The sequence below is a fragment of the Phoenix dactylifera genome, chromosome 10, assembly GCF_051530095.1.
Source record: "Phoenix dactylifera cultivar Ajwa chromosome 10, Ajwa_hap1_PhDact_Kaust_v1.1, whole genome shotgun sequence".
In the NCBI taxonomy this organism is placed as follows: domain Eukaryota; kingdom Viridiplantae; phylum Streptophyta; class Magnoliopsida; order Arecales; family Arecaceae; genus Phoenix; species Phoenix dactylifera.
In genome coordinates this window covers 18,845,453-18,870,538 of record NC_143199.1, presented here as the reverse complement: position 1 = coordinate 18,870,538, position 25,086 = coordinate 18,845,453, and the positions used below count along the sequence as shown (strand labels likewise).

The 25,086-nt window shown below is 38.1% G+C and overlaps 1 protein-coding gene across 3 annotated transcripts; it reads right to left on the bottom strand.

Moving 5' to 3' along the window:
• Positions 1-1,089: 1,089 nt before the first annotated feature.
• On the bottom strand, positions 1,090-20,761 carry EMB976 (Tetratricopeptide repeat (TPR)-like superfamily protein). 3 transcript variants are annotated; one of them, XM_089925782.1, is made up of 9 exons: positions 19,983-20,713; positions 9,804-11,208; positions 9,341-9,652; positions 7,239-7,343; positions 7,054-7,141; positions 6,784-6,905; positions 6,473-6,537; positions 6,277-6,341; positions 1,090-2,568 (listed from the first exon to the last, which is right to left on the bottom strand). In XM_089925782.1, exons 1-9 carry the CDS (start codon positions 20,550-20,552, stop codon positions 2,550-2,552), a joined length of 2,751 nt encoding a protein of 916 aa, XP_089781908.1. In that variant the 5' UTR covers positions 20,553-20,713; the 3' UTR covers positions 1,090-2,549. The 3 variants fall into 3 exon arrangements, with proteins under 3 accessions (XP_089781908.1, XP_088561594.2, XP_008775436.4); XM_088705468.2 differs by lacking the exon at positions 6,277-6,341 and having other exon boundaries at positions 9,804-10,589; positions 10,680-11,208; positions 19,983-20,692; XM_008777214.6 differs by lacking the exon at positions 6,277-6,341 and having other exon boundaries at positions 19,983-20,761.
• Positions 20,762-25,086: the final 4,325 nt, after the last annotated feature.

Below are 25,086 nucleotides of genomic sequence, written 5' to 3'. Positions count from 1 at the left end.
TGGTGCTGTTCACAAGCATGAATGGCAAGAGAGAAAAAGATCGTAAAGATGTTCTCTTCCTTAGCGGTCTTCTCTCTTAAGTTATTGTTAACTAATAATGAAGGGGAGAAATAGTCTAAGGATGATAGTTCCCAAGAAAGGCCAATAATGCCATGAACAAAAATCCCCATGATTGTATCAAATGTAAAAATAAACATTAAAAAAATTTCATGAATCCAAGACCTCCAAAGAGGGATGCGCAGTACCAACTATGCTAATAGCTATTGACAAGATCCCTATAAAGCAATTCTTAAAAAGAATGATCTTTACAAGTTATAGGCGAGAATTCTATACATTATCCAAAATGTTTATGAGCATTTACCAAGATCCATGCAGCAATCCATGCTGATCATAATTCCAAACCTTGCATGCATCTAAAATTTTGGCCATGGTTGACAACCAGTAATATACTTTGATTTGGAGAATGCACAAATCACACAAGTCAGTTTACATGCAATTATTTATCCTTTTTGCCCTTTAACTCCACATTCAAATTAAAGTTTCTTGAGTGAAGTGTTGGAAAGCTTCTAGACAAAATTAAAAATGACAAACATCCACAACAATAGAATTGCTGCTTGAACAACCCTGGAAATCAAGCACAGCAGACAAACTACATGACGAATTATGGTAGCATAAAAAGTTTTATACCAATTAACCTTGAAAGATAAATTTCCACCATTAACGAGAGAGAGAGAGGTCCATTACTCTTCACCTGAGGAAGCTTAATAAACTGCAGATGAACATTCAAACGACATAGAAAAACCGTTCCATCTCTCTCCCTTATTTAATTTTTTTGATAAATACTATTCTTCTCTTGTCCTTGACCTGTTACTTGGAGAGGCAGCAATCGAATCAGGTCAAATACATGATAAATCAAAAATCAATCAACCCTCATCCAACTTATTTATTAAATAGGTAAAAATATAACTCCGAAAATAATCAAGCTAGTATCAACCTAGCTTGATCTACAATGGGTTGAAACAAGTTAAATAGGTTAAACAGTTAATATTGCTGCCCTTAGGTTTAACTATGTGATAAACCATCAATGCATGTTGCAACTTTACATTATTTCCATTGAATTTCTTGCAGAAATGAATTCTAAAGTGCATTACAAGGTTACCATACAATAAGAACCGTACATTATGCAGGGACGAGCTCAAAAAATGCCATATTACTTGGCAGCTCTGCGGTAATACACTACACTTCAGGAGAGTCCCCTCTTTCGAACACGAGACCTCAAAAAGTATTGAGCCTTCTTGGTTCTGGACCTCTCTCATAGGATGACATTCTAAATTCATGTTGATTATTTAAGACACGAGATGCCAAAAGCTGAACATAAACAACCATGGACAATCAAGAGCAAGCAGTAGCAGTCTTGTGTAGAAGTTTCATGTCGTTTTTTTCTCATCAGCCTTCAGAGAGGTCCTACTAAGCAGGTCCTGTGGTAGCTTACGGTTCAACATCAAGTCCGGCTATTGGCTAATCAATGTAAACATGGTGAAAATTTTGCTCTGCATGATGCCTTTATAAGTTAATACTTGTCCTTTATCAGATCATTCCTCTCATTTTGTAAGCAAAATTCAGAATACACTGCACTAAAATGCAGACCTTCAAATCACCTCTTATATGAATGTATTTGGTAGGAGTAATCATTATCTTCTCCCATCACAGCCAATCACAACCGGTGCATTGGGCAACTCAAGTTCCTTCGCATTAGATGATTGTCGCCCAATTCACAAAGTCCCCACCACCTATATATAAGGAAATGGCTTCTCTACAACGCCTACCAATCGAGGCATCATCTTGTTGACCTTGAATATCCTTATGATTTGTGAGCAACCACATAATAACACACATCGACACTGTATGAATAATCAGGGTAATCACCCCAGTTCATGAATGCCACTGCACAATGAATATGTCTAGATGCAATTTATAAGTCACTGCCTGGTCCAACTCCATAACATCATATTATGCTGTTACAGACTTTGAACCAATTCTCAGGTTTCTTAGAAACAAGAGCCCCCGCAGATTCATTTTATCTATAATATCCCCAGCTTCAGATTCCTTGCCAGCAAACTCATAAAGATGAACAGCAGCGCTTAAGAAAAATCCATCAGGTTTTACAAACTCATTGACTGTTTCAAAGAATGCTATACCTTTGTCAATAAGCCCATGGTCCATATATGCTCTCATCATGGTTCGACAGCATGCTAAATCAGGACTCATGCCCATTTGTTTCAATTGGCCATACACTCTTTCTGCCTCTGGAATGTTTCCTTCTTTTATGAAGGCAAAGATGAGGTGGTTGAAATGAGCACATGAAGGACTAATTCCCTCCTTTAACATCCTCTGAATAATATTCTCTGTTTTGGAATAGTTATGGTTCTCGGTGTATGCTCTAATCAGCACAAGATATGTAAAGGAATCAGGGAAATGGCCATCTTTTTGCATGTCTTGAAAAATATTTTCTGCTTCATGATGAAGTCCAGAAGTGGCGTAAACATTGATCATGATATTGTAACTAATCTGCAAGGTCATTTATCACACCAGTGTAAGACAATTTTTCACAATAAAGTAATGGCAAGTAACAGATTTTGGCAGTGATTGATTTTAAAATAATAGAAGCTAAGTAAATTATGTGTGCATGTAGAGAGATGAAAGAGAGGAAGAGAGGCGAACAAGGATTTAAATCTTGGTAGCAGACCCATCTTGGTTTGCTCTTGGGATGGTACAGTCCAGACGGACTGAACAATCCTAAGAATAAGAAAAAAACGAAAAAAATAGTGTATCTTGGTCTATCTTGGTCCATCCAAATGTCTTGCATTGTCCTGAGTGTCTTGACACTCAGGAATCGACATGGTCAGGGCATCCCGGTTCAAGAGAGAACCCATGTCCCATACCTATCCCTGGTCCTGCTTTCTTGTCACAATGGTAAGGGATCAATGTTAGCACCTTGTTCCAGCAGGACATTAAACCACAGATGTGATTGTTTCTACCATTTATTAGAAAGCAATGGACACAAGATAACAGATAACTAGTATTGACAAAATGCGGCAAGATCATGCAAATGCATTAATGTTGCCACTATATGATTAGCATACATTACAAAATTTATTTTGGATACTGCCATCTTTTGTAATGTATATATAATGCATACTACACATGTCCATGTCAAAATTTGTTCTAAAGATGATGTAACAATACTGCTTACCCTACAAATACAATGCAGATGTGTCAGTGAAACTTTTCTCATGAGATGTCAGCTCCAGCAACTAGAAGGATTTTTTGTTGAACCAATGTTTGAAAACCTAGTCAGTTCGGTATGTATTGCTCAATACGTACTCTTCTAACCCTAAAATGGTACAAGGGGTCTCTGTTTAAGCAAATCATAATTATTAAACCCAGATAGGACTGGCCAATTCGACCAGAAAACTACTGAGTTGGTTTTATAACTGGACTGGATATGCATTTAACCCCGGTGAAAAATGGTTAAATCGGACAGGTTTAAAAAAAAACAGGGAAGTAGGTGAGTAGAAAACCAAGCAAGTGGGTGGAAAACCAAGTCTATTCTTGGTTCAAAAATATTACATCAAAAGTCTATTGCATTGAAGATTTGAACCACTACACCCACTCAACCACTAGACGCAAGTTGTAGTTAACCATTGTCCTTATATGATATATACTACTAAATATCGTTAATTCAAGCAAGTTATAATATTTTCAATAATTTTCATCAAAAAATTATCAATTATTTTTTCCTCTGGTATATAAAAAGTAAATATATTTCATTTTATTCTTTTGGATATTTTCAAAACTTTACTATATAAAATACCTTTAAAATATACATCCTCCATATTTTCCCATATTATAAATAATCTTTCTTGCAATTCTTTTTTGAAAAAATAGATGATTCATGAATATTCTATATTTATTCTGCAATTACAAAGTAGTGTAGAATGTAGATTGTGTTTTAAATAGTAGCATCTAAAGTTGAAAATTTATCAATAATTATGTACATTTTTCTTAGTTATATCTTATTTTTCTATCACGTGTTGACAATAATAAGGTTACTCTAATGTAGCCTATGTGTCACATGTTCGAAACACGAAAACAGCCACTCTGCACACGGGGTTAAGGCTACCTACATCTAACTCTGCCTAGACCCTACAATAGCGAAAGCCTCGTACACTAAAACATCCTTTTTATATCTTATTTCTCTATAATTTTTTAATATATTTTACTATAAACACAATCTGAACGATTGACCTGGTAATTGGAACAATGAATTGATGACCCGAGCCTTGGCTAGGTCAATCTCTAGTCCAAGTTTAATAACTATGGAGCAAATAGTACCAAACCACACTTGAGTCACTCAAGCCAATATGAATCAAGTGGTTCGGGGCAGATCAAAGCCGGCTTACCCCATACCAAGAACGAATGGATGCTTGAATCAAGTAGTTTCGCTAGATACTACTTAAGTATGGCTTTTAGTGAGGCTGGTTCTCCGAGAACACCTACAAAAGGAGATCCTAGGAGCATCCTATGCCAATCTTGATAAGCTTCAAATTTGAACTTTTGAATCTCAGGGCTAAAAGAACCATTTTTTGTTTAACTTTTAGTTGAAGGAAAGTAAAGAAACAAGATATCAAGTTATAAAGAAAATAAACTTAAGGAAATAAGCTTAAGAAATTTTATTCAAAAGTCAGTAGAAATATGATCTGACAGATGTCCAGCTCAATACAATAGAGAGGTCATGCTAATTCAAGGATTCTCATTGATTATTTGTACACTAAGAAAAGGAGAAACTAAAATTTTTACTATTATTTTACATAATTTTATTTTTTTTTACTATTCCTATTTACTTATATGTTATAAATGTGCACACTATAAATCTTTATCACATATAGGTTAATTATGTACTTCTAATTACAAATTATATGATTTTATGCAATAAATACATATCATCGACTTTAGCGCACATAGAACATGCCTGGGGTACTTAAATTGATATTTCTGCATTATTTCTTGCAAAAGCAATGATTAAGACAACAAAACCAAATTTTGAATGTTAAAAAAAATGTTGTAGAAGGATGTTCAGGACATATCTATGTACACATCAGTGCCTTTTATCAGCATGATCCTCTCTATGGCACATGACGTACCGCCCTAGTGAATACAAGTTTGTTGACATACCACCCTAGTGAATACAAGTTTGTTCCTCCACAATTCAAACCTTGTGTTCAACAAAATAGAACAAACAATCATGCACAATGTGCCTTAGTGGTTTGTGTACTACAAATTACTAGCCAACTCATTGCAAAGGCTTGACGGGAACCATCAAGAAGCATGGAAACTGCCAATAAGGATAATGTCCTTGGAGATAGCAATTTCCCTTACAAACCTACATAACACCCATTGCTTGTGTCTCAAACCATCTCTCCAACTAGTCCAAAATTATATGACAGTACCCTGGTAATCTCTGAAGAATGTGAACAGCATGTTAAGAGCAATAAAAGGACAGAGAGGGAAGGACATTATCAAGGGGAAAAACGAAAAAAATAACTAATGTTGGATAGTCACAGAGAACTCTGTTACTTACTAGTATTCTTCATGATCTTAATTAACACCACTAATTTGTCATGATCATGACCTCAACAATGCTCTCAAAAAAGTTTTAACTAGAATGAAGCAAGGAATATCAATCAAGAAAAGAAATTTATATAATTAACATTTTATAAAAATAGCATTTCAAGGTAAACTAAAAAAAATATGTAGGTCCATCATATCAAGAATTCTGCACAGCATCCAAGTTTTGCCTTAAATCCAAAACCTATCTCCACATGTGAATATGCGTGGGATAACAAATTCGTCAATCCCATTTCTCACTATGTAATCCATAGGTGGTTTAGAAATCTAATCTCTGATAATCCGTGTTACCTGGACACTAGCATCCAACCCCAATAATCTGTATCAGATGCAAATTTGAGTCAGATATGTATCAAATACTTGGATAATAAGAGTGAATATTTATTCTTTTGGAGATTGGTCAAGGATGTAGTATTGAAACAACTTTGCAAAATGCTTTTTTTCTCATTTTTTTTAGGTTAATCAGAATGTTAGAATGAGAAACATGTATATTTAAAGATCTTTACAGATATATCTTTTAGTTATTTAAAAAAAACAATATTTAAAGGCATAAATATATATATATATATAATTTAGTTAAAATTATACCTTATCCTACATATCCCTGTATCTCCCTTTTTCACTCTTGTCAAGTCAGACACTTCGATACGCATCTAAATCCGATTGTCATATCCATGCAACATTGTTAATAACCAGCGAAGCTATCAAATTCGAAGCAGCATCCTAGCAAGGAAGAGGATACTTTTGTTCATATGCTTTTTATTTCTGAAATGTAAGTGCATACCTTTCCAGGTCTTATTCCACCCTCCTTCATTTTACTAAATAGTTGAGAAGCTTCTTGACTCCTACCTGCATGGCCACAAGCCAATTTTAAGCAAAATAAACAAGCATAGACAATATCTTATTATCCCAACTATTTGATGATGGCGTTAAGATATAACTATCATGGTTTAACAAGAGTAAATAGTTCTATGTTAATATGTAGCACGTAAAGCAGTTAAATCAAATTGATATTACATATAACAATGAAAGTTAGCCTAGCCAACAATAAATTCAGCTGCTATTGTTTGGAGGGTGGAGGAAAGGGAAGCCCACCAGCCTTTCCATAATAGCTAATCATATTGGTATATGCTTTCTCATCTATTGTGAGACCCGAGTCTTGTGCAGTGTTGAATATCTCAATAGCCTTCTCCAACTTTCCTCCTTGACCATATACACTGCATTTTTTAGAGTTGAAAGAAAGGCATCAAATAGAGGCAAGCAACTACTACCCAAGAAGACAGATGCATACAACTGAGAGAAGAGACAGTTCTGCTCCAAAAGCATTCTTCCGAAGTATTAAACAGAGGGGCATAAATGTGCCACCTGATCATAGTGTTGTATGTCTGAAGAGATGGGGGAACACCAGATGAAATCATTCGGTCATATATGCTAACAGCAGAGTGCAGTTTACCTGCATGATTTTCATTAGTGCTTTAATATTAGCCATCAAAATCAAAAGTCCAAACTTTATTAGATAATGTAAAAGCTTGGATGGCTAGCGCCTTGACCTGCATCAAGCATTGCTTTTATATATGTATTGTATGCAACAGTATCAAGCTCCACGCCATCATTAAAACTGCCATTGATAATGTTTTCTGCCTGCTGATATTTTCCTAAATAGTACAAAATCAACAAATGAAGGTCAAATATAATGCTTTAGCATACACAATAAATAGTGAAATCATGACTCCCCAGGACAACTCTGCAGAATTAGAAAGAATGATGAGGAAAACTATAAATTGTCATTTGTTATGAAGCCCTCACACTTTGTACTTTTGACAAGACCTTGAGGAAAAAACTAAACCACAACCTCACCAAGAAGGCCCACTTCAGCAAATGTAAACATCGTATGCCTATACTGCTATTCTTTATGGCAAGTAAGCCTTCTTATTTACCAAAATTAGCAATTTCCCCTCTATCATTTATATCATCTATAGATTCCATACATATGAAAAAGAGCGAGTTGGGATCCTTAAGTCTATCAAATTGCCAAACCCCCCCCCCCGGCGCGGTATCCCATGCCAATCTTGGGATCCACAATAATCCCACTTCTTTCGGACTCTATAAGAAGCAGGATCTATAGTGCCAGTACCAAGCACCATACTGGTTGTCCGGCGGCACAAGTCGGTACGAACCCGCGTCGTGCCGTGCCAGGCCTGTACTGACGCAGGAGACCATGGGACAAAGAAAAAGAGAGAGCGAGCGGAGGAGGGAGGAAGAGGGAGAGGGAGGGAGGCCGGCAGAGGCCTCCACCACCTGCACCAGCGCCGACCTCCACTGGCCCTCCCTCTCCCTCCCTCCCCCTCTCTCCCTTGCTAGCTCTCTCTTTTCTTCTTTTTTCTTCTCCTCCTTCGGCGACGACGTCTCGGTTTCTTTGCCGGAACCGTTTTTGTCCACCGCCGGTACGTCTCGGTTTCTTTGCCGAAACCAGGCGATTCGGGACGATTCTGCCGACCTTGATCAAAAACATCACATAAAACCTCAATTTTACTTCTTTCGGACTCTATTAGAAGCATCACACAAAATCCTAGTTTTCTACAATTCCAAATTATCTGGATTCCGTCATAAACATCCACTCCCTATTTGTTGTTTCAAGTTGGGAGATGCTATCCACAGAAAATTTTCATCCAAACTCAAGGGCTTGGCCCATGCATCTAGCACATCCCAAAAGTGTCTGCATATTAAACTATATTAAGAATTAAATTTATCTTTTCTATCTCCTTTGTATTTAACATGCATCAGATGTGCAAGCATGCCACCAAGAATATAAAAGAAACTTTTGTATTTTAATAATCTCATTACCTCAACTGGTCGCTGGAAAAAGGAGATGAGTATATTGAAAACCCAAATAGATTTTATAAATACCAATTGAACTCATAATAATGACCCATTCTCTTCCACGAAGCAAGCTTTCTTCCAAACATTTCAACAACAAGAGCAAGGCACGGTGCATGGGCCTCCCAATACATAAAATAACTAATAACATAGATTAGCCAATTACTCAATATCAAACCCACTTCATTCTCCTAATGTCACCACCATCCATGCTAATCCACAAGATCAAAAGCCCAAACAAATTTTGTTTTCTAAATAAAAACTATTGCTTTGATAAAAATAAACCCGATCGTCTCCATACACATTAGAAAACATAAATCATCTACAAACCATATGACAAATATAGAGGTGTCATTCCTAGCTACTCAATTTCCTTAATCACCTTGTTCTGCCATACCTAAAGGAAAGGAAAGGATCCCTGACAGACCTAAAGCTTTAGAAAATGGAATTAGTCAATGAAAACTGAAAACTGAAAAATTAGTTCCTACCGGACATGCTAATGCACTTGTAGACACAAACTCCATTTAGTAATCCAACCTGAAGAGCCACCACCCCACCTCCTTTCCCCTCAATGGGATCTACAGTTGGTTCTAAAGTCAATGCAGAAAAATAATATTGACAGACTAATTGGCAGCTAAGACCAATATCTTGCTCACCTTCTTTTTAAGGAATTGGAATTAAAAAGGCTTCAACTCTTCTGATAAATTAATAAGAGCAAAAAAAAAAAAAAAAAAAAAACAAAACAGCTAGTGTAGTTCTTAAATTTGATTCATACCATGCTTAGTTAAAGCATTTACGAGTATACTGATGCTGACAGCATCCGGAGTATAGCCTTGATCAACCATTTTTTTGTAGAGTTGGTTTGCCTCATCGATTTTACCACATTTGCAAAAGGTATCTACCATCGAGTTATAAATAGCTCCTCCAGTGCTTGAAGATTGAACAATCGAATCAAATATTTCTTGGGCTTGTTTTAGTTGCTGGCGCTGGCCATATAAAGAAATCATAGAAGCAGCTGCTGAGTCCAGAGGTCTGAAACCAAGCTCCATTAACTGTCTATATGTGGATTCCGCTTCAGTTATACTTCCTATAGCAAAATGGTAATGGATATTAGTCCCACAAAATTAGACAAATCTGATGTTCATGATTAACACAGATGGAAATGAACAATATTGTCCAAAATCCACTAAAAATAGGCGTAGAGAACTTATTGAAATGAGCTTTCATAAGCTGCTTACCTTCCCTAACAAATTTGCATATCAGCTGGCTTGCTGCAGACAAGCCACCAGTAGTCTCCAACATGGTCTTCAAAATTTCTTTGGATTTACAGGTATCACCATTTTCTATGTACAGGCAAAGCATTACACTGAGTGCTGTAGTGTCCGGTTGCTCTAAGGTCTTTAACAAGTCTTCTGCTTTCTGAAGCCCTCCAGCTTCCCTATACATGGCCATCAATGACGTCTTGGTGGTCTTATCCATGCATGATCCAACATCTACCATCTCCTCTATTAATTGTTCAGCCTCATCTATCATACCCTCTCTGCGATATACTTCCATAACAGTCTTATAAAGATCCTCATTAAAGTGGACTTCATGTTTTTTCATCTGTGAGATTAATGCTTTAGCCTTCTCCAGAAGACCTAATTTAACATAGAGTGTAAGTAAGTCATTGCAGCAGACTGAATCAGGAAATCCATTCCTTGATATATTTTGAAACACATATTCTGCAGAAGCCACATCTTCCTTGGAAATGTAACATCGTAGTAAAACACTATATGCAAAATCTGACAGCTTCACATCATTAGACCTCATAAGCTCAATAACTGCTAAAGCTTTCTCATGGCTTCCAACATTTAGATGAACTTGTGCCATTGCTACATATGTTTTCTCATCACTAAGGAGACCTAATTTTTCAATGTCTTCAAAAGTTCTTTGTGCATCCTCATACAGGCCAAGTTTCCCAAATATCCTAATAAGTATACCATAGATAACTTCATCAGGCATAATTTTATTCCTTTCCATCTCTGAAAAGAGTGAGAGCGCTTTAGAGTAATCAGCATTTTTATAATGCAAAGACAGAAGTGAAGCACAGGTATAGTTACTTGGAATGATACCCAGAGGCTTCATCTCTTCATAAAGTCTTATGGCCTCATCTCCTTTGCCATGCCTTGCGGTTAAGCTGATTAAAAGGCCATATGTTGCCTCCTCAGGGATGAGTTCAGATTTTTTCATTTTTCGATATGCATCCAAAGCTTCCTCCATAAGGTCCTCTTTGGCATATGAATTTATAACAACTGTATAAGTGAAACGATTGGGCACTACTCCGGCATTCAACATCTGCTTCCACAACTGGATTACCTTTCCATGCAGCTTCTGCTTTTGCAAACATGAAATCATGAAATTAAAAACTGCAACAGAGGGTAAGATATCTCGCCTACGCACAGCAGAATAAAATAATAGCATATCTTTGTGTCGTCCCCATCTAGCATATGTGCAAAGCATAGTGCCACAAGCAACTTCATCAGGTTCACAGCCTGCTTCAAGCATCTCCAGAAAGATCTGTTCAGCAAGTTTGATCTTTCCAACTTGGCCATATATTCTAAGAACAATAGTGTAGACAATTACGCTAGGTCTGTAGCATAGCTGCAAAACAACAATAAGAACAATGGTCAGTAATAGTAAGTCAAGTTCAAATACATAAATGTATAATGAAGTATTAAGAGACACAGTAGTGCAGCCATACAACTGGTATACGATAAGCATATTCAGCATTTACCAAACCATAACAAGACATTTCAGGCATCAACTTATAAATTTTTTTTCCAAAAGAATCTATTAGTGATGCTGTCTCACTTAAAATAACAATGCTCTATCTTTCATATCACAACTAATCAGGCTCTTGTACCCGAACCATCATCTTGTTAAACAATATAAAACCCAGTTATTGACACAACAATCTCAGAACCAATCAATCTAGTTCTTCAAAATTCACCCATTTCTGCACTATGAAGAACTTCAAGATTTACTGATCCATTCAATTTTTCCAACAGAACATATAGACCAACCAGTGATGCTAACCAACTTCAACTACCAATTCTGCTACTATAACCCCTCCAAAATCACAACATGACAACCAAACTTGCTCTATTAACAGAAAAGCTTCATCAATTTAAACAAATCAAACTCGGCAAGAGAAAAACATAAAAAAGTGGGGACAGACTCAAAAAAACATCTCCAGTCACATAGCTTCCTCAACTTCACTTCATATGCAAACTTCTCGCTTGTATCATGGCCCACACTCATTTTACATAGAAATATCTTGTCCAACATTCAAAACCATTTTCACAATTTCATCAATTTTATTCTTAGCCTTCCTCTGTTGAAAATATACATATAGAAATAGACTCTCTAGTGTCTGTAATGGTATCAAATCTGTCTCAAGGATGAAAATGGATTAGGATACACACAAAATACTGATTTTAAGAAGAACTTGTAGACTCTTTGGTGGCCTTCAGTGCTCCACTTCCAAGTTACAAGTAACCTCCTATTTTTCTTCAACATGAGCAGGATGAAGAAGAATTAATGCAAAACAACCTAACAGATATGTTAAGCAAGATAAATAAGATTACAAGAACAAACTAGATGAAGAAAGGAAAAAGGTGATAGGTGCAGAAATCTAAAAAGGATAAGGTGATGAGCTATCAATTAAGATTTTTGTCAATTTTCCTGAGTTACAGGCATACTTTCATAGTTCAAAATTGTATTATACATTTTTATTACTTTTAGTAAATATTTATCTTCTTTAATATCTTGGCTGTCAAAAATGCTCAAGGTACAGTGAGTATAATTTATACATTGGTGCAATTTCCTCAAGTTAGGAGAATCTCAAAACACATTAATGAGTGGTCACCTAGGTTTCCTATCTAGGAATGCCTCCTAACTAGGAACTGGATAAATTACGAAAGCAGAAAATTCCTTTTCCTTGAGTTATCATTCAGAAATTCCTTTTCTTTGAGTTATCATTCAGTATAACTATAATCATCTTTCTTTCTACAAGTTCTTGAATCCTTTGATCTCAGTTTTTTATTGGCAACACAACTATGAGGTCTATACATACACTTAAAAGCGGATATGAACCAAACACGATCCGTATATACATACACTTAAAAGCGGTTCAGCAGCCCTAAATTCTTTTCATTGTTCTCCTCCCACTCCGCTGCTCCAAGCCACCCTCTACCCCTTCCCTCATCAAAGCAGAGGCTCAAACTGCCCACTCTCCCTTGCCTTCCTCCTCCTCCAACCCCTCACTAGCATCATCTTCTTCACACCTTATAGGCTCGAGCTCGTTGGTTCGTCCCTCTCTCTCTGTCTCTCTCTTTCCTTCAATATTTGTAAATCTTCACTAGATGGAGAAGAATGGCTGATCTACACCAGCAATGTCTGATCCTTTCTCTCTCGATTACTCCGTTTCTCATCCTCATTTGCTGGCTCACTTTGGCAAATCTGGTGGTCATCAGCGATCTTGCGAGCATGAGCAGCATCAAGCAGGTCAGCTTCCGACCTCAAAATAAGGTCTCCACTCTCTCTCTGCATTAGTAATCTAGACTATTTTTATTTTCTTCATGAATTTTGTCTGACGAATCAGTTGCTTCTGGAATTCCTAACTGCTGATCTTAAGAAAAAAATCCACAAAAAAGGAAATTTTGAGTGGCTAATACCTACAATCTACCCCAAAGAGGATGACTGATAGAATGTTCCATCTTCTTTTCCTAAGATTATCCATAGTTAAAGGCTTACTCTTCATTAGGATCCAAAAGAAAATTTTTTATCTTCTCTAGCATATTTGATTTCCAAAGTGAAGCATCCAGTGGATCAAAATCCCTCTCTGATGAAGGAGGTTATAGGTGGACTTGGAAGAAAAGATGGGTTGTTTGCTCCATCTTCATCTGATCATGTCATTAGAAAGAGAGTTGACACAAAAATCATTCAGCAGATAAGAGATTTTTGAATATTCCAGTACTTGAAGGTTATACTCCAACTCGGTGAACTATTCTTAACTATAATATAGTCGCTTACTTTGGTGTCCTCATCTTCAACAATTTGAAAGGTGGGTGAAAACCAATATAGATGTCTCTCCAAAACAGAGTGCTTTTGCCATTGCCTACCTCCTTGCAGACTCTGTTGCAAAAAAATATTTTCAGAGCAACGGATGCCTCTTCAAATAGGTGACACATGCTGCCAGAAAGATCTGCTACTTCTCCCAGCATGTCTATTCCTGTAGTACTTTAAAGACTGATTAGGATTTTCCATGGGTGATTATCCAAAGTGGAGTTGGATACTCCTGATGGATTCTTCCCATAGATCTTATGTTTCTCAACAATTGACCATCTACCTTCTCGTCACCTAATCAACCCTGGATTCATTTACCTAGGACTCCTTCCTCTCATAAATCAATAAAAGATTATATATTTTAGTCCCTAAATAATAAGTTTTGCCCAATTTTCCTTATGTATGAATTTTTTTACACAAATGCAAGTATTTATGAATGTGTATGGATGTATGTATGAATTTTTTACACAAATGCAAGTATGTATGAATGTGTATGTATGTTAGATAAGTGAGTAAATCAGATTCAGTTTATGAAACTATGAAAGTGCCATTTTGATCTTATTGTCAGTGAAGAAAATCCAACATTACTCTAAGTAATTATCACATACTAATAGTATGTGGAGGATAATTGGCTAAAAAATTCACCCAATTGCCTTTTCACTAGCACAAGTTAGAGGTACCATGAATATAAGACCCTAATGGACACAATGCAACTTAAGAACTTGAGGGATCCTTATGTTATCCATTCCACAAAAGATGCCCAACTTCAGCTTGTTCCACCAAGCCCTTCCCAGTGTGGTATCGTGGATAAGCTTTTATTGTCTGTTATTTTTATTCTATTGTATTTGTATATTACCTTTTTTTCTTTTCATTTTGTTAGGGTTATTCTTATTTCTCTTCTAAGCACCAATTGCATCACGGAGGAAGTAACATCTGTTTCTTCGAGCTTGGTTTTATTAGTAAATATGTACAGTGAATAGTAAATTAGTAATATATATTAATTAATAAAGATGGATATTTAACCTCTTTTTTTCTCTTTAGATGTTAACAATGGAAGATACAAACATTCATACAATTGAAACACCAAGTTCCACAAATCAAACCATAGCCACGGGTGTGGACGGTAGCAAACCTCCCATTAGTGCTACTTCAAAAGGGAAAGCAAAGGCATGTGGTGAGACAGAGAGATCCTAAAAACAAATCAGATGTTTGGTTCATTTTACTAAAGTTGAAAGTGAAGAATGTGATACAGTTAGAGCTACATGTAATTATTGAGGTGCAGATTATGCTTGTCCTAGTGCTTATGATACTAGTACCTTAAGGGCTCATTTAAGAAGATGCAAGAAGTACCCATATAACAATGTAGATAAGAAACAAAAGACCTCAGCTTTTAAAACCAGTAGGACAAGAGGGAGATAGTGCTAGTGGTCTTTGGCAGTGAAATTAGATCAAGAGGATTGCAGAAACGGGCTTGCTAGGATGTTAATCGTTGATGGGTTACCCTTTAAATTTGCTGAACATGAAGGTTTTTGTGAATTCATTACTCTTTCACAACCAAAGCTTCATGTATGACTGTAGCAAGAGATTGTGTTGAAGTTTATATTGCTGAGGAGAAAATGAATACTCTCTTGCATAAGACATCTTAAAGAATGTCTTACTACAGATACATGGATTTCTTTGCAAAAACTTAATTATTTATGTCTTACTGCACATGTCATAGACAATGTTTCGAAATTGCACGACAGAGTTTTAAACTTTTGTCCAATTTCTAGTCATAAAGGTGAGACCATTGGTAAGGTAGTTGAGAATTGCTTGCTTGAGTAGAAAGTGGAGACGATTTTCATTATTACAGTTGACAATGCAAGTTCTAATAATATTGCAACTGGCTACTTAAAGAAAAAAATCAACAATTTGAAAGGAAGTGTGTTAAATGATGATTTTCTTCATATGAGATGTGCACATATTCTCGATGTTATTGCTAGTGATGTGACACAAGACAAAGCCTCTGATACCAAATTGATGTAGGACAAAGGCTCTAATACCGACACAAGACAAAAGGAGAGAGAAAAAGATGAGGAAGGAAAAGAAGGAGGAGGAGAAAGCAGAGGGCAAGGACAACTCAATATTCTTCATTCTCAAATCTCAATATGCAGAATGTGTTCTCAATTAACATAACAATGGATTTATATAGACAACCCAAAATCCTAATAAAAGTCCACATATAAAAATACTGGAGTCTTCATAAAATTATAATTCTAAAGTCCACAAATCTCTAGTCCTAGAAACTCTAGTCATAGAGTTCACATAAAAAAATTTAATTCCCTAATTCCTAAATAAATAAAAAAATCTAATTTTTATATTTGGGCTTAACAGAAGTAAGCCTAGATTTCTTATTAGATGGTCCCCCGTCATGATGTTTTGAAGGATTCGAATGATTCAATTATTGGAATTCGTTATGCCGTGAAATATACGAAGGTTTCTCCTGCAAGGTTATTAACTAAATTCAAAATATGTGTGGAGCAAAAGAAAATCATAGGTAAAAGCATGTTATGCTTAGATGTTGTGACAAGGTAGAATTCAACTTACATGATGTTGGAGGCGGCTGGTGAAATTACAAAAAGCTTTTGAAAGGTTAAAAGATCAAGATTCAGGATATGTGAATGAACTTGATGCGAAAAATGGGACACCTACCAATAGGATTGGGAAAATGCTCGTGTATTGATGAAATGTTCACAAACATTTTATGATGCTATTCTACACTTCTCTATGTCACTTCTAGCACCTTTTTTCTTGAAATTGCTGGAATTCAATGCCTCTTGTTAGAGTGGGCAAAAAGTGATAATCCATACTTAGGCTTTATGCCTTTGAGAATGAAAATTATGTCTTTGAGAATGAAAGCCAAATTTGATAAGTATTAAGGAGATGTTGAGAAAATGAATGTGTTGTTATTTGTTGTACCAGTGCTTGATCCTTGATACAGATTGAAATATGTGAGTTTTTTTAGCCAAGTTTATGAATCGGATGTGGCTTTTGCAATGACTAGAAAAGTGAAGAAAATTTTGCTTTGTTGGTATGAGAATTATAGTATCCTTCATGCGGCTTCAAGTGTACAATTCACTAATAAAGCTCAAAGTTAAAGTGAGATGGATATTGGTCAACAAGAGCAAGCTCTTCATTTGTTGATGAAGTTTCGATTGAAAAAAAAAATGGAGAAGATGAGGACAACAAATCCAAGGTGGGCCAGTATTTAGAGGATGGTTGTGAACAAGGTATGCCATCTATGTACCAAGCCCTGTACCGGTGCCACCCTATTACTATGTTGGTACATCCAGTACGAAAGCCGGTTCGGCATATCAAGTATCAATATGTCCTCCATACCATGTACCAGTTTGATACCAGTACGATGTGGTACGCCCCATACCGTCAGATTCGGTACAGTATGGCGTATCTTGGTTGTAAAAAAGATGATGCAAAGTTTGAAGTTTTGGATTGGTGGAAGGTGAATTGCTCTAAGTATTCAATTCTCTCTCAAGTAGCAAAAGATGTGTTAGTCATTCTTATTATTCTATCGTTGCATCGGAGTCTGCATTTAGTATTAGCGGTCATGTACTTGACTCATTTCAGAGTTTGACTCCTAAATTAGTGGAGGCTCTTTTATGTACACAAGATTGGCTACAAGGTTCATCACTTCCAATTCATGTTGAAAAAAGCACGAATGAGTTTGAACAACTTGAATCGGGTAATACTAATGAATTTATTAAGTTATAGTTTTATTTGCTAGTAGCTTAGTTTGTTTTTTATTCAATTCATGAAAATATAACTTAACTTATTGTTTATTTCAGAATTTTCAATTTTGATGATAGAATCCATGCTTTTAGGAGATAAATGATATATTGTTTATTACAGTAAGTTTCATTTCTTGGTTATTTGACTCTTAATTTCATTTCTACGTCGGTGTAATGAAATTGTTTTGCGCTACATATGCTTATATAGTTAACCCGATTGAGTGACGCTTGATTCTCAAACAACCATATGGGGAATCAAAATATGTAGAAAGCTTCAGCCTAGACAGGTCGCTCACTCTAGATGCCCAGGTGAGCCTTATTAACATCCATGAAAAGTATGAAAAGTGTTTATTATTAAAATTCAGGATACTTTAAGAATCTAATCGGGCTTCCCAGAATTCAAAGGTCCCAATTTGAATGAAACACTGTAAATCTGAACAAAGTAACGAACAGAATCATTTAAGTTTTAAGAAGAGTATATTACAGCAAATGATTTCATACTACTAACAATAAAATTTTAAAGATTCTATTTCCCTCTTTGCTTCCACTAGGAGATTCAAAGTAGCAAAAAGCCCACTATTTTCAGGTCTACTGACCGGACTTTTGTTGAAATAAAAAAGGAAAGAAACAGACTTAAGTTGATTGATCCATTTGGGCCCCCAGATTTTGTAACCTACAGACTTGGTTTTAAGAAATTGGTTCTTTCCAGAAGTATGCTTAGGGATTTGGAATGAAAACCTAATTCTTGGATCAGTAAGTTGGGCAATCTTACCTTGTCATCGGATCATGGCATCATTGGTGCTAGGGTCATCATAGATGGTATGAGATAAGTGTATTCCTTCAAAAGGCATGAAAGAGGTTATGATATTTCATAGCTAACATGATAAACTAAAGGATAAACAGAACATGAAACAACACAAGCATATGAAGTACAAAATACTCAATCAGATCAACTAAAGGTTATGACATGTCATGTTCTTTCAATATTTTATCAATACTAGTTATTTATTTGTTTTTCTCGCTGAATGGTAACATATTCCAAATTTTTGTTGTTAAAATACAGTACCGTTGTGTAGTGTGACATTATCTTTTCAATCCTCTGCAGGTCACCACGTGTTCACCATTCAAGGAGCCCATCTAGGCGGAGATATTAAACTGTCTTAATCTGGCCACCTGAAGTGAGATTTCAGTGTTATCAGATTTAGGATTTGGAGTTCAGTCATCTTTTTGGCCTGTTTGATACTAACAAGGAAAGCTTGATATGTATAACTTTGGATAAGTGACATCTATCACTGCATGCTTCATCCACTGATAATTACTGTTGTTGGCTTGTTGCTCGTTGTTTTTGGATTCTCTTGTGTGTTATGTTCCTTAAACATTGTAAGGATTTTGGGAGCTGTTTCTGTACTAATGGGGCACTCAATTAGAGGTCTGTATCAACTAGTGCCCCTGCTTGATATCTAATGATCTTTGTGGTAATCTAGAAATTCAAAGATGGAGTTTTCAAGATTTTATGAAATGAGATGTCATATAGACCCTTCAATTTTTTTTAGATATAGGTAATATAATATCGACCTAGTTTAAAAAGTGCAGCCTACAACTTACCTTATAGGATCCATTATACTTACCAAAAGCTTGCATACTTACCTTACATTACATGTTTGTATGTGAGAGCGAGGTGATTCCATTTAGCCCAACCCATTTGACAGAAGCCCGTTTAGCCCAGCATAATGAATATCATCCTGGTAAACCAAACCAAACTTCTCGGGTTGGTTTCGAGTGATTTTTGTTGATGGTCGGAGCAATTTCAGTTTCGATTTTAGCAACCTGATTTAAATTGGTTTGGTTTTAATATACATCTAAATCAACCCGACCCGACTCATGCACACTGAAAGAGAAAAGGGGATTCATTGTAACTAGGAAGTAAATCCTGGATGCATGCACACCATAAGGAGCAATTTCTACTCTGAAGTCAATGCTTTGGACAGGCCGCAACCCCATTTATCTTATTTTTCCCTTTTTTTCTTAAAATCATCCTTCAGTCAAAAAAATTGGTATTACGCTACTAGAGTAACTAAAACCTAGCCATCCACTTTGCTTCTATAGTTTTTCTACCACTAATTTTTTTTCTCCATGACTTTTGTATAATTGGTGCAATACCCGAACTTTCTATAATGTACACATCTGTGGGCACATGTGCTTACCAGCTAAGCAACATAGTGTTTATCAAAATGGGGATTCTAATAGAAGAGAGGAATATAATCAAACCAACCTAACAACATAATATTTCAACTAAGTGTTCCTCAAACCAAACATTCAAAACCTAGATAACAATAATCAAACATGTTTCTATCAACATCAATATAGAATTGAGGATTCACAAGCAGAACCCAGTTCATAATTAATGAAAACAACACGGGTAACTGTAAAAAAGCAAGAAATCTAGCGCTTCAACAAAACAAACAGCAACCTAAATGTGGAAAAACGGGTATAAAACATGAAAAAGGAGAGATTTTTGCTGACCTGAAGCTTCATCCAGGCAAAGAAATCCCTGGCCTGGCGCCACCCCCGCTGCTCCTTGAGCACGATGCACATCTCCCGGAAGCTCAGCTTCACGACGAACGACGCCATCACCTCCCTCATATTGTAGGACCCCTCCGGTCGCCCAGAAAGGCTCCGCACGGCTTTGATTGCCGCCACCACGTGCTTCCCGTACAAATGCCCGTCCCTGTCGTCCTCGATGTACCGCACCATCTGCTCCGGCGTCCGGCGGATCCAGCGCGGGGTCTGGACGCCGCTCCCTTGGTTGCGGCGGAGAAGGCTGAGGTACTGGGCCTTAGCGTTGATGATGCGGCGGGCGTCGTCGTCGGAGAGGGGCTTCCGGGGGTGGCGTCGGTAGGGCTTCGTCACGGGCCTGCCGTTGCCGTCGCTGAGGGTCCAGGGGTCAGCGACGTAGCATGCGCGGAGGGAGGCGGGGCGGCGTGCGGTTTGGAGGGTTTTGGGGGGGCGATGTGGGGTTTTGGACGGAGGGAGGAAGGGATTTGGGGGGGGAGGGGAGAAGGGGGAGAGGAAAGGGGTTTTGGTGGACTCCATAGGGTTAGGGCCGTTATGCTTCCTGTTTTTTATTTCTTTCCTTTTTAGGAGGGTTAGAGGGAGGGGAGAATAGTGGAAGGAGGGAGCCGCTGAGACGGTCGGAGAGGAACAGAGATGATAGGCTTGGATAGCAAGCGCCCAGCGCGCGGGATGAATGTTTGGATGTCGACTGGGCAGGGAAAGCTGTCCCCGAAGTTAGACTGAGTGCCATCAGTCACAGATCAGGTCCGGATTTTTAGTAAGATCCAAATGCATACTTGGCCCAGTATCAGGTGAAGTCCAAGTCTCGACCTTATTAAAAATATTTAAAATTACAATTTCACCCTCTCAACTTTAACCAAGATGCATTGCCACTTCCTCCAAATTAATTTTTTTTTTAATTGAATCCTTAAGTTAAAATGCTGATCCAATGTGATCTTGCCTCTTATCTTCATTAATAGAGTAGTGTCGTGTGCCCCATCAAATGATTGCTTAACTCTTTGGAACTAAAATACCTTTAACATCAATTGTTCGGAGCGAAAGTCATAGAAAGAAATTGAGAAGCTTCCGATGGATCTTCAAGCAATTTGACATAAACGGCGATGCTGCCATCATGTTGGAGCCCTACGACAAGGGCCTTGACAACTCTAACTACGACAAGCTTCCTTGCACACCCGTTTTCAGACCGCTTGCAGTCAAGTTCTTTGGCACGTCCGATGGTACATCATTTCATAGCTACGGTGATATGGCCGAGAAAGTAAATGAACACTTGCTCGATGAAGGCGACCAATCTATCTATTGATCTTCTACGAAAGATGGACGTGCAGCTTGAGTCCTATCTAGAAGGGAGTCGATGTAGCCTATTGGAGATGCTTTCCTGCCAAGTGGCTAACGTCCAAAAGACGGAGCGAAACAGGGCAATGCTGGAGTTTGTGATAGAACAAGCTAAGAAACTTGATTCTATTATGAAAAAATCAGGGTTGTTGCCAGCCCTGGTGCATTGTGATGTATACTATGGTGAACTTGGCCGATTATGCCATCAAGGAAACTAAAGTCAGCCTATCACTCTTAGGGCTCGTTTGGTTCGCGGGAAGCATTTTCCCTCCTAGGAATATGATTCCTGGGAAACAAATTCCTAGGAAGAGGATGCCTAGGAAAGTACTTTTGGCATGTTTGGTTGACCATGGGAAAGTGACAAATTTCCAAAGTGCTTATGTTTGGTTGGCCATCCACTTTCCTAGGAAAGTTATGTATAATTCCTATTATGCCCTTAATAAAAATTAGTTTTTTAATGTCTCTTTAATGCTTTTTAATGCTGAAGGGACTTTTTGGGAAAAAGTAAAAATGGAGTAATTCGTGCCTCATGGGAAAGTAACTTTTCCATGTTTCTCATGGGAAAAACTTTTCCATGAAATGTGGGAATCATATTCCCATGGGAATTTAACTTTCCCTTCTCTCTCCTTTGAAAACTCCAACCAAACAAGAGGCATCTCATTACTTTCCCGTTGACCACACTTTTCCCCTTCTTTTCCCGCGAACCAAACGAGCCCTTAGAAACAGTGTGACAGGATTTTCTAGAAGGTTGGCTACTTAGTTTTAACCTATCAAGGAGGTGAGGTCCCCAAAGTTTAGGAAAAGCTTTCCCCGAAGTTAGATGGAGTGCCATCAGTTACAGGTCAGGTCTAGATTTTAGTAAGATCCAAATGCATCCTAGGCCTAGTATCGGGTGAAGTCCAAGTCTCGACCTTGTTAAAAATATTGAAAATTACAATTTCACCCTCTCAACTTTCACCAAGATGCACAGAAAGAAGGGTTGATTTGTTTAGCAGTGTGAAGCCCTCCCCCCTTCCTTTTTTTTTTTTTTTCTCCTTTTTTTTATAGTAAAATCGGCATTTCATACAACTCTCAAATGGATACAGCCGGCCATGTCAAAAAAAAGAAAATAGTACAAGAAAGAAGGTACATCAGCATCTCTAGTCCAGATAAACTCTCCGGAGTGCCGAACAATAAAGAAGGCAACCCAGTCTGCAGCTCTGTTTGCCTCCCGATATACGTATACCGCCTAGAATGACTCTCCCTAACCAATCTGTGCATCCCGCCAATCAATGGGCATCTATCCCCATAACGATCCACTCCCCATATCCAGTCAATCACTGTAGAGAAGTCCTCCTCGAGGTATACCCGATTAGCTCCAAGAGCTCTCCTCGCATAGAAGATATCCTTCCAGGCTGCCCGGAGCTCAATATTTATAGCCGTCATACCGAAAATATGGCGACCCTTCGAGGCTCTCTAGGAGGCTATGTTTGAGAAGGATGGGGGTTGCCTCGGAGGATTCACCTTTCTTCATGCGGATTCACTGTTAGATGGTGCAGTGCGGATGAATCCAGTTTATCTTCAAGGATTTTATCGCCAGCACCCGCCAAACGCCTGATATTTTTGTGCGTCCAGAATCCTTGGGCGGCATTTCTTTTTTTTTTTTTTTATGGTAAAACAGAGGAAGGTTGCAGTCCTGTAATAAAAGATGGGAATCTGCACTCGGAGACGCTGAATCCGAAAAAACAATCTGATAAAATATGTGCAGCACCCAAAAGGCGGCTGGTTGCACCGCAGAAATTGGTCTTGGAGTTCACCTGATTGGGTTGAATAGAATTTTGGGTGGATATGAGAACTAAACTAAACCTGATTGTTAAATTTAGATTCCGAACTTGGTATACAATAATTTGTTTTGGACCCTCATTTTCCAAAACCTGAGACGATTGGGTAATCAGATCTAGCTATAACTGAAACGGTTTTTAAAATTAAAAATCCTTACATATATATCCTTATCAATGACCCCGTAATTTATGTTAGATTTAATTTTGTATAAATATTGAATTATCTGATTTTTTCCATCATAAATGTCATCCATTGATTTAGAAAATGCAATTATGTTAAGATTTGAATGAGAAAGATATGTGGATGTGAACTGGTTTAATAAGCAAAGATGTCTGATTCAATTAGTAAAGATGATCGAAGTCGTTTTCATTTGAGTTCCGGATCTATCATCTTAAAATCTATGATCTCAAAAAATTACTGGGGTGAGAAACCCCCTGATATTCTCTCAGAAAAGAATGAGAAAGATATAATAAGAACTGGATGGGAAAGATGTAGCTCTAAATTTCTACATTCATATGCCTTGTATTAGAAAGATATGATTAGATTTTCCCATAGAACCGGCGATTATAGTAAGAACCGAATAGGAAAGGTTGTTATGCTGGAAATTTAACTGGAAAAATATGGTCATCTAAAGTTTGACAATTTAGAAAAGTGATTATGATAAGAAATAAATTAGAAAGATATAAACTAGATTTTCCCAAAGAAACAGTGATTACGGCAAATGGTAGGGGGATTATACCAATTGCTAGGAATTGAATTGGAAAGATATGTTCTACATTTTTTCCATTGAAATGATGACTACGGTAAGAATTGAATGGAAAAGATATGATACTGAAATTTTCTTTTGATGCCATGCATTAATATAGAAAATGCAATCATGGTAAGAATTGAATGGAAAACATATGGTAGTAGAGTTTCCCACAAAAAAAGTGTTGCTGGAAATTGGACCCGCGGGCGGCCGTCGACTGAGGAGGAGGAGCTCCGACGAACACTAGCGGGTGGCGATCTGTCGGCGAGCGGCGTCCTCCGCGTGGGGGGCCTGCAAAAGAAAACCGGTGGCCGGGGTTTCCGGCGCCGGCTCTCCGATGCTTAAGTCAGAGGGGGGCTTAATTTTGGAGAAGGAGAGAGGAGGAAGATCTATTCTGCTGGCATTTTCTGAGTCCAACCTCCTCCTGAGAAGGAGGGGTCCCTTTTTATAGTGGGGGCGGATTACCTGTGATGTGATGGGGCGAGGTGATCGTACGACTCAGCACGTTGTTTGAGTTGGTGCGCGACCAGGTGAATTAATGCCTTGATGTCGGCGGTGAGGGCAGGATCAGAGAGTTGTCATGACTGACTGAACGCTGCCGAGCTGATTTGCCGTGGAGGGCTAACGATCCGTAGATAACTGGAGCCACGCGCACTGATTGTTGAGTGAGCTGGAAATATGCATTAATTGTTGAGTGGGTAGGGGGTTTTGCAGAGATCGTGCCCATTAAATGCCGGAGGTGGTAGCAGGGTATGGCCCCTGACCGGACTTCAGGAAGGTGCAACCACGGTAGGTGGGCGGCAAGGTCGGACTTTCGAGGTCGGACTTCCGAGGTCGGGCTTCCGAGGTCGGGCATCAAGTTCGGCTGCCCGAGGTCGGCCGTCGTCCGGTTCCGTACCGGCAAGGTTCTCATGTACTCGGGGGGGACTTGCATTCCCTCAACACTACGCCCCGACTTCCGAGTTCGAGTTGTTCGCGAGCTCGGACGTGGGAAGTAGTAGTCTTTATTATGGTGGCAGGGATCGAGGAGAGTTGGGCTATGCTGGCGCCCTCACGCGTCCCGAAGCGTTTATAACGGAAGGGAGGCGGAGGGTTGCGCCTCTTGACCCTTCGTTGTCGTCTCGTATGGTGAGCTCATGATGGGGGGTCCTA